The sequence below is a fragment of the Rhopilema esculentum genome, chromosome 13 (genome assembly GCF_057945365.1).
Source record: "Rhopilema esculentum isolate cy_ngs chromosome 13, ASM5794536v1, whole genome shotgun sequence".
Classification (NCBI taxonomy): Eukaryota; Metazoa; Cnidaria; class Scyphozoa; order Rhizostomeae; family Rhizostomatidae; genus Rhopilema; species Rhopilema esculentum.
In genome coordinates, this window is record NC_142827.1 from 11,709,873 (window position 1) to 11,720,948 (window position 11,076).

Sequence of the window (11,076 nt, forward strand, 5' to 3'; positions counted from 1 at the left end):
TATAGCGTGAATTGTTAGAGCATTAATGGGGTACTTGCCAAAGCTAATACTGGCTTTTGTACCATTTAAGGGTTTGAATATCGACAATAACGTTTATCTCCGTTATAACTGCGTAGTATAATTATTTTCTTTACTAATAATGACAATTATTATTTAAAATGAACAGCATACTCGTATTAAGGCTTTATTAAGCAAGGTGAGACCCACACTGTGCCAAGATAAACCGGCTTTAGTTGAAGGTCAAAAGCTCCAAAGGGACTGGAGAAAAAAGCTAGATGAGGACTTTGCTGTAGGGGATATTTTCGTGGATTTCTGTTATAAAGCGTTTGGCTGTATTCCACATGACCTACTCATAGTAAAATTCGATAAATATGATTCTGATGAAAATGCGTATCTATTCCTACTTTGAAAACATTGTGTCCGGATAAACAATTAACAATTCCTTGAAAAATGTTTTATCAGGAGTTTCACAGGCTTGTGAAATAAATTTAAAAAGAAAATGTAAAAACTTTTAGGTGTAACATTGGATCTTAGCAAAAAAGCTGCAACAGAACTAAATGTTCTAAAAACGTTACGATCATATAATGGACTTGAGCACTTAAAGGCCCTAGTAAAAAGCTTTGTTTACTCTAACTTAACTATGGTTCTTTTGTTTTGTGTGTTTTCTTCCTGAAAGTCGCTTCAGAAAATTGCAAAAGTACAAGAGCCTGCACTAAGATTTCTTTCCAACGATCATCAGAGCATATTTAATGATTTACTCAAAAAGTCAGGAAGATACATTTACAATACAAGTCTCGCACCAGAGAACTCTTTGTAATGTAATCTAAGAAACAGTTGACAATCTATTTCCACTATTTATAAAAATTTTCTTTACACTTAGGATCTTTGCACTAGTTTCCAGAAATCCTTACGACTTAAAGCATGTAGGACCAAATCAAGTAACTTTTGGTTCGCTAGGCTTCAAATATGGAATGGCCTACCAAACAAAACGGAATTCGCTGAAAACTTGAAATACTTAAGATTTTTTATGAATCTAACGCCTAATGAATGTGAATAAAGAGTAGTTTTAATTTCATTCAATTATAACTTTCGTATACATTTTGACATTGCTTGATTTGGTTTAGTTAATTTAGTATACAGTTTACTGTTAGCTATTAATATGAAAGCAAATAAACAACAACAAGCCCATTTAATGGCTGCGTCAGACATAAATTCGACTCTCTGTTGACATACTAAAGGTTGAATCTTGGGAGGCATAAAAGTCATTCATGTATCCCGTGCCTGGGAATTTTTTTTCTCTAATTGAACATAAAAGCTCGACGATGGGAAGAATCATCGTCAAATATTAAAACAAGGTATTTTGCCACAGGATGGTTGCAATGGAAAGAGCTGCCATTAAAGCTGTATGTATTTCGTCTTTTCCATTTCTTGGTTTTCATTGGTTAAACCTTGACTTGCAGTATAAAAGGGATCGTGAATTGAGGAAACCGTCGTTGAATTTCCACGGGATGAATCAAGACATACTGCTGGCTGACGATTAACAATTTCTTAAAGTTTGTATATGCTCTACAATCCCTGCAAAATTCTTGATATTTGCCTGAACTGCCAACATTGGATTTGGGGAAAGGGGGCGAAAGTAGTTATATTTGGGGAAAGAAATGAAAAATACAAAAAAATTTAACGCAAATCTCTTGGAGTTCCAGGTAATTTTGGCAGGCATTGTTGATAGCAAGAAGCTACAAACGTGTACATGCCAATAATTACAACAAGAAAATTATGATCAGGTCCTTCCTTATAGTCATCAACATTGTACCCATGTCACCTCGACCACAAAAGGACCGAGCATTAGCCTGTTTCTATGTGTATCAGTCTGATTCAAATTGTGAGAGGTTCCTCTCAACTATCGGAACGAAGGCGATGGAATAGTGGCCATACCGAACGGATGGTCGACATCTGCTAACGTTGGTGACGGTATCTGTGGCAGCGAAATGTTACTCTGCAAATCGGAATTGTCTGTAAACGAGGTTAAATTTGGGGACAGTACTAGGCCCCGCCGTGGAGCAACTCTTTCTTCCTGAGTCATCTCAACATCTTTGAACTCAGATGCCATATCCTGACCCAAACGCTTTGCAGAGCTTCCCCTTGAACTTTCATACATTCTGGCGTATCTCTGAAGTGGAGAAAGGTGCTGGCTTCATAATAGCAAATCAACTCCATAATCCTAACAAACTTAAACGTAACTTGTTAAAACAAGAAAAAAGGCCACATTGAATTTTCTTCAATAACAAATGGCTGCCACAGTATCTGCAAAGGACCCGTTTAAAGTTCTATCTAATGCTTGAAATGAAGGACACTGCAAAGACAACAAAAGATAGTGTCGATCAAAAAGACTGTCGCTGCGACGAATGCGCCAGGGAAATAGATTTCATACAACTATCTCGTACTAAGTATCTGTAAGAAATCCCCAACTAGGCCTGTAGATGTGAGAAACAGCAGCTTAAGCCATCGGTTTAATTCCCCTATTGCCTGTGGGTGCATGAAAATTTGCGCTTGGAATATGTTAAGGATGTTAAGGAGAGGCACGTCTGTTTCAAATACCTTCTGTGGCTTTACCGCGGCATTTTCCTTCAAGACATCGGCCTGAAAAGATATTGAGCATTGCCTGTTGAAAAACACACAAAGGGATGGTAGCAAAGAAAGAGATTTCAGAAACTTCAAATACCTAAACCTAACAAAACAAACTGGTCATTCTCATACGCCTAGGTCAAGAGAAGCACCATCCACCGACATAGATGCAATGTCAAAGAGAAAACTGTCTAAAGCAATCAATCAACCATAAGCAGCCAAGCCCACGTTGCAGAACATGACTGAAAAATGTCAGAAAATAATGCATAGGGTTTGCCACGTGTTTTTATTTGTCGTTTTAATGTTGTCTTGTTTCAGAAGGGTTGCAGACATGGAACGGAACGGAAATTAGCTGACACTAGGGAAACAAACGAAGATAAAATTGAACATCGGGCTTAAACGCAAAGCAAAAGCTGTTTGGCCAAGTTATTAGGGATTAAATGTGCCAAGCAAGGTCAGTTAGACAAAATTTGAAAACAACTTATGTGTATTAAAAGCAATGCCCTTGCTAGAGAAAAGAAAAATTTGTGTGCGAAATCAGGGTAAAAGAAATAGAAGAGCTGAGGCCAAGAATTAATTTAATACTCGATGACGGCAACAATAAACCTAGTGTCTTGCCCATTGAAGAAGGATCGGAGGTTGATCCAGTCACCAGACCAGTTTTCTACTGGATAAAAAAATTGAAGAAAAAAAAGGCATACAACTCGAAATACAATAACTTGAAAGGAATTCTGGTCCAAGAATGTCCTTGCGTTTATTGAACTACACAAGCATTCGTGTTGACATGATAATATCAGCAGGTAGGCTTGATTATCACATATAATTGGATATATTGATACCTTTACAGAAGGACAAATAACAACAAAAAGCTTGCCATTGCTTTTTGCCATTTTTTTATTTTTTTATTTTGCTGAGGCTTTGAAGGTTTTGATTCTAGAGTCCCTGGTTGTTCACGCAGCAAAATTGATTTTGTATATTGAAGATTGAGTTATTAAGAAAAACCTACCTCAAAATACAGGTCAAAGTATCGAAAATTATCATTGTGCATATCCAGTCGGTCCATAATCGCCCTGAAAAAAAGATGACATCCGGCACTTACATTCACAAAATGCAATGTAATAACGCAAGAGATAAAGATGGCTTTAGCAAATATTCTAATATCTTTTGAGGTTTCAGCCTTTTGCGGAAACCCATGGATAGGGGCTTAAGACTGCAATATGCTCAAGAAATTTCGGATATTGCAAAACAGGAAGAATAGGCCAAAGGTAATTAGACTTGGGCGTCGCAGCATTAAAAACTTTTGCTAAGTAGACATTTATCATCAGTGAAAAGCTCTGTTTTATGCAAAAGGAAGAGACAAGCTTTTTCAAGGCCACAACTCTAAACAGGCAGCTAACCTCCTTTCCTTTTGAGCTCGTTTTGTCATCTTCTTGATATGGTATATTCTATTCATGAGCTTCAGATTGTTCTAAAATTCAAAAGAAATAAAGTTCACATCGATTCTGCTGGAGAAATACAAAAACTCTAGTCAACTACATATAGAAGGTTGATTCAGTGTCATCTTATAACATTAGAAGAACCTTTTGTGAAAATGTTTTCCCATAAAATTACAGGAAAAACACAATTTTTGCAACATAATTTTTTTCCAGGGGGTGTCACACCTCCCCTGCCCAACAGTAGTGACCAATGGCCTGAGGGGAATGCTATAGTGGTGACCAGTGGTTGTGACCTAACAAAGATGGACAAGCAGGCAAACAAGAGCCCTGCAAAAGAGAGATCAATGCAGAGCTTGTTTGCATGCTACTGGCAATGCTTACAGGAATTTAACAGAGCTCAAGTCTCCTTGGTCATTCATAATATCTACAAATTTTCACAATTGGCTTCCCTGCACAGAGATAATGCTTATGAGATAGTGATCAGAGATAATGGGATCTTTAACTACATGAGTTTTAACCTAATACTTGCATAAAAGGTAAAACAAATAATGTTATAATAGGCACAATGAAGACCTAAGAAAAAGCGACACATAAACAAACATATTTCTGAAAAAGAATGTACAGCACTGATAATGCATAGAATGGGTGCTTCAGTCAAATTTGCTTTTGAATTGATGATTGAACCTAGATTTGATTAAGGAACTGATAACATTTCTTACCTACCTATTGGGATCGAGTTGAGGTCACGATAAACGTTTTCTGGATAAAAATATCCATTTCTTGATTTCTTCACATTCTAGTGGCTGAACTTTCAAGGCATACAATAATACCATGTTTGTGACTTACAAAAATTTTGAAAATGGAAGAAATCCTATATAAATGAAGGTTTCCATAATTTCTTTATCAAAGTTTTAAGTTGAGGTCTGAAAATGTTAAGCCGATTATCCTTGCTTTGCTGTTTGGGTCCAATGTCTCATTCACAATAACTAGTTACAATCACATGACATATCCATGTATCCCATGTAAGCGTGTTTTTATTTAAACAGGTTTATTGATCTTTTAGCTACAAATGACTTGACCCGGATTGCACTGTAGTTTACAAGTGTATCTTTCAAGTGCCATCAGTAAATTCCTGTTTTCTCTGGATTCACAATATCTCTACATACAGGTACAAAAAAGCTATTTGGTATCCAGGGAAACAATCAAATGGCTCAAAATTTGCACACCGCCAGGACAGATGTTGGGTAAGCAAAGAGTGTCTCAGAATATTTGCATTTGCTCTGGTTCATCTTTCATAGCCAAATACAACTACAGGAGGGTAGAAAAATTGTTTACCAGTTTTTGACAGGGTATAGTTTCAAATGGAGGAAGAATTTGAAAAATCTGAGACATGCTGTGGTAGCTTAGGATCTGGGCTCTTTGCTTATATAAGCCAGATTTTGTTACCTAAAACGTAAGGGTACAAATAACATTTGAACATGGAACACTGATTTAAGCAATATGCTTGGAGTGTATCATTTTACAATATTTGCCAATTATTTTGATATGGTTGAAGTCATCACATTCCTGTGCATCAAATTATGTATAATCCAAAAGCATTAATAGGTCGGCTTTCAGGGAGAAAAAACCAAATATTGTTTCAAAAGCGTTTACGGTAATCCTAAGGTGTTATTGGGTGAAGGGATCCAGGAATAAAAAAACATTTACCGTCTATTAAGATCTTGGGCAAGACACCCCAGTCTAAAAATAGCCCAAGGGGACAATTTTCTGTTGGGTTCTTTATCCTATTTTTCAGCATATCAAACTGTCCTATTTTGCAGAGTTTAGTGCTGTAGTACTAAAGTACGATTGAGATGCAATCAAACCGTCTTTATAGGTCTGGAACAAAGAACCCCAGTCTAAAAATAGAAAAGGGGGCAATTTTCAGATATGCTCTATATCCTATCTCTTGTAGCGTATCAAACTGCCCCATGTTGTGAAGTTTCGTTCTACTATACCTACTTTCGGGAGAGATCTTATGATAAGGCTGTTAGGGGCTTGGGGCAAAGAGCCCCTATCTAAAAATAGCTAAGGGAGCAAATTTCAGTTGGGCTCCATATCCTATCTTTTTCAGCGTATCAAACTACCTCATGCTCGTATCACAATTTGCACAATTGTTTGACTAGCAGACCTGACTAAGTAGTATGGAACCAACTGCAAACCTTGTGACGTCACTGATTCTTATGCTTTGCAAAAACAAACTTTCCTGTGAAAAGTTTGAGTAAATTTTAGTTTTATATTGCAATAACATGTAGAAGTTTCATTTTCTTGCAAAAAACTATATGTGAGATTTCATTTCATAGGCACTTTAACAGAAGGACACCTAGCCAGCCTTCATTTATTAATTTAAATTGGCTACCTCTCCACCAGCGGATTGAGTTCAACATTTGTACCATCATGTTTAAAAGCTTTATAGGAGCTTTTGTGTTAAATTTACATTATTTGTACTTTAATTTCTGAACCAAACTGAAAACAAGTTTTCAAACTTAGGATAGTCATGGGTAATGCTGGAATCACGGACAAATCTACTTAGGAATAATTTTTTTCAAATCATCATGAACGTTTTATGAAAAGATTTTTAAAATCATGTTTGGGTGCCTTTTATGTTCAATTTTTTCTCTTTTGAGCCTTTTTGCTGTGCGGGCTAATGGATAAATGTGTTTTGAATGCATGTCAGTGAAGTGAGTGGGCCTAAATTCCCTCGATTTTCTACTCTTCAAAATTGAGATGTCATTCTCTGCAGTGATCAGGGAATGCTTAATGTTTTTGTTTTGACTTCATGCTATGATTGATTGCATGATTGAGAAATATATTGATTGGATAACATGAGTATCCTCATCGCATGGCACAATTTTGAGATTCCCCAACATCCCTGGACGAAGCATATTGCATGTGCGCATGGGCAATGCCAGACAGCTAATGGGATGATTCCCTGAAAAATGACGCAGCCAGAAAATTTTGATAATACCTATACTGATGGAATAAATTAGCCCTATTCCCAGCAAGAGAAGGCAGGTTTCCAGTTTAATATTTTTTTTGCCAGATAACAATGAATAATACAAGTTTGGATAGAATCCCCCTTTTCCGTCAGAGCTCATTATTGTCAAACCTTTGATGATACATGTTTTCAACTAATAAAGACATTTATCAGGAAAATATTACCATTTCCCACCCTAGAATTAAACTCTTGCATTATCCCTGGCCTTATATCCTATTCTTATTTAGATTGCCAAAACTATGTTGTGTTTAATCTGCCTGTCCGCCATTACCCATGGATGCCCGACATTACCCACATGGATTGATTAGCGCTGATTTAAAAACAACAACAAACTATGGAACTGTTATGTAAAAATAAATTCATCAGAAAATTTCCTTTTAGATATGGTTTCCTAAGAACAAACAATTTTATCGAAAAAGAAATAGTGGCATTGACAGATTGGCAAAACAATTGAAGGTGTCCAACACTACCTATGACTACCCTAGTTTGTAATTCATGTTAAAGATTATTATCATACATACATAAATACATACATACAATTGTTCAATTCAAAGTTGCTGATGATTTGAATACCTATTTAGCTGGCCCACCTGTACCGTAAGATTTTGTCTATGGCCTACCCAAAAAATAAGTTGGTATATCCCCTGATAACTTTGGGATCTAACATAGTTGTTTATGCTAATGTCACAATTGAAGTGAAAAGTAAACCAAAGTGCACATTTGCACATTTTAAATTTTGCTCTTGCACAGCCGAGATCTCGTTGGAAACTGTCCTACTCTGCAGTCCAGCCCAGTCAAGGGCAATTGGACCCTTGTGAAATTCTAAAAAGAATTTCAAACAGAGTTTAAACTGGGTAAATTTAGAAAAGGCAGCAAAGAATCTTTCCAACAAAGGACGCCTATACTGCTTTAATTCTAAAGATAAAAGTTATTTTCTAAAGTCTATCAAGATAAAGGACAAGAACTTACAATGAATATAACAAAATTCAGAACTACATGCCTTGCCTTTTATGCTATTTATTTATTACTATACTTTTTTCTTTTCTCCCTGCAGATAAAACTTTAATAACACTAACCTTCTCAACATCAATACATTGCTTTTTCAAGGCAGTAAACTTTGACTCCCATACCGATTCCATCGTTGTGTGATGAGCAGCTGATAGACTGATAAAACTAAACCACAGTCAGGTCTTCATCTCCATGGATCAGTGCATGTCTTCTGTTTGGGTGGCAAGTGGCCATTAATGAGCCTCGGTCCCATTCATTTGATTTGGAAACAATGTTTGGAAACGCGGAGATGCACCAAATGAGGTACATTGGATGCACCAAACAGAGAGGGATCTGCACCCTGCACCCTGCACCAATCATACATACCGTAAATCCTCGAATTAGCCCCCTGGGGCTGATTTATTTCGATACTTTTGTATGGGGGCTTATTCGAGGGGGGCCTATACGAGGGGGGCTTATAAAATTATTGTAGACATCAAGAAGACATTACATAAAAGACCTTTTTTATTTTAGTAGGAATTTTTTTATGAACATTTAATTAATTATTATCAAAAGTATACATTTTTGTGGTAATTCAGTAAAACGCCATAGGTAACCTCAGATGGCAAAATCATCAAATTGAGGGGCCCAATTCGAGAATTTACGGTAGCAGTGGGGGCCTTTTCGAGGGGGGCTTATCAACAATTTGTAGTTCTAGGGCGAGGGCTATTCGAGGGGGGCTTTTTCGAGGGGAGGAGGCAATTTGAGGATTTACGGTATATCTGCTTTCGAAAAATTAGCCTACTTGTGAACAGTACCAAAACATTTAGAATTAAGTGCTCATTAATTTAAAAAGTTTTGGAAGGAAAATTTAAAAAGTAAAATTTTGGCGGATGAGGATTTAAATGAATGTAGGTGCTTGTAGACCCTTGTAGTGAATTTGGGGGCATGCAAAAATAATCTGCAAGTCACAATGCTAGTACGGCATTCTTGAAATCTTTAAACTTTTTTCGTTGAATAATTCTGTCTTTTCAAGACAGAAACATTTTTACAAAAAACACATTGGCCTTCTTTCTAATTGTTTAATCTTTGTGTTGTTTCATATCGTTGTGTAGTTTCCTATTATAATCTAGTATAAGCGGATCGTTTCAAATTGCAGCGAGGTTTCTTTTTATAGGAACGTTTCAAAATGTGGGAAACGGTCAGTCACGGCTTCGCTAATCAGCCATGATCGATCGAAGAATCACTTATGATCTGCTTGTGATTGATAGCACTTAGACTTCTTTTATTTCGTGGTTTCTTGTGTCGTGGCCAAGTTAAGACCAATCCAGTTGACGAACAACATGCTAAAATCTCATACAACACGGAAAAGACAGTCAGGTAATAAAAAAAATTGGCCTATATCAATATCATTTGAAAAATTCCTTTAAACGTAAAACAAGCAATAACGAGTTTGTAACGGTTATGATAAAGTTTTACGCAGGAGACGTATCTGTCATACCATACCATAGTTACCATACTATGGTATCAACCTCCTTTTTCCAGGGCCCACGCCACAGGAGGGGGGCGGAGGGGCCATGACCCCCCACTCTTTTGCGAAGCAAGTAGTTTTGAAGCTGCAGAAAAAGGGGAAAGCTTTGGTTCCCTAATTTTGCTAGCCTTGGAAAAATGGCAGAGTAGGAAAAAACACACAAGGGAGCTAGGCTTTTTGGGCTACGTTATTGACCCACATAAATCGTCAGTTAAGAGAAGTTAAAGAGTGTTAGCTTTTCTGGAAAGGTGCGCCTAACATTGTGTTTTCAATCAGTCTAAGTGACTTAATGATCAATCCTGCTTGATCAGCCAAGCCGTGATCGTTCTCCGCTCTATGAAACGATCCTAAAATAAAAAGTCTTGCTATGATACGAAATGATTCTCTAGTATGAAAACTGGAAACTACAAAAGGAACTACGCTAGGAAACGAAACCACTACAATATGGAATGAGCCCACTTACAGAGCCACATCCTAATAGAAATTGAATCTGCATAGTGAACATTTGTCACATTGGAAAACTATCCCTATTTTGTTGAAAACTAACCAAGATGTGAAACGACCCCGTAAACCTTCAAACAGAATTATGTCCGTCTCTTTGCTCAATTAATTTTTTGCTCATTTTGGCCAAGAATCTCTTGATGGCAACAACCTGGAGTACGGTGAAAAACACCGCGTAGTGGAATAAAGGGGGAATAAAGTAATTGAATATAGAATTTTATCTACATCAGCGATTGGCGTTAATATTGACTTTAGCATATCTTCATATTGATGGTACCGAAAGCAAATCAAATGAAGCGCTAGGTCAATAGAATGATATCATTGCACAGTACTCCTGATAGCGAACAGTCTTCTATCCTTATAAACGTAGAAACAGAAAAACGTAAGAAAAGAAGTAACAGTGATTAGTGATTTATGAGTGAAATTCAGGAGGCAGCGGCCGCTTACCCTCTTCTGCAACATTTAAATGTCGAGTCCCTGTGGTGAACTGGACCTTTCGAGCAATTTCTTAATAATGCTTGCAAGTAGCACACGTTATTAAAATTTACTAAAATAATTGTAAAAACTTCTAAAATTAGCCTTACGTAACATGCTGTAACTTACTTATTCCAGACTGTATTGCTGCACACGTGACGAACAGTATATAAGGGTAGAGTAGCTTGCTGTAGGGATTAGGTTTTTAGTCGAGGATCTATTATGTGAAATTCGATAGATAGATAAACACGACGCATTGTTGATTTCTTGGAGAATAACAATACGGGCCTAAGCTGGAAAACGTACCTTATCATAGCATTGAAAGAGACGCACTTGTTTGTGAATCTATTCAGTGAGTGTGTCACAGGGAGTATACATTTACACCAAGGCGGCCTTGGATTCCCCACATTCTTCCAGCACGAAGAACCATTTTCTAATCCCAAATTACTAAAAGAATATGGCCTGCCATCGTAAAATTATGTTTT

General features: G+C 36.9%; 1 protein-coding gene across 1 annotated transcript; it reads right to left on the reverse strand.

Moving 5' to 3' along the window:
* Positions 1 to 794: 794 nt before the first annotated feature.
* On the reverse strand, positions 795 to 8,377 carry LOC135691688 (uncharacterized). The gene is made up of 5 exons (XM_065209637.2): positions 8,175 to 8,377; positions 4,023 to 4,093; positions 3,632 to 3,695; positions 2,599 to 2,640; positions 795 to 2,170 (listed from the first exon to the last, which is right to left on the reverse strand). Exons 1-5 carry the CDS (start codon positions 8,235 to 8,237, stop codon positions 1,901 to 1,903), a joined length of 510 nt encoding a protein of 169 aa, XP_065065709.1. The 5' UTR covers positions 8,238 to 8,377; the 3' UTR covers positions 795 to 1,900.
* Between the last annotated feature and the right edge of the window lie 2,699 nt (positions 8,378 to 11,076).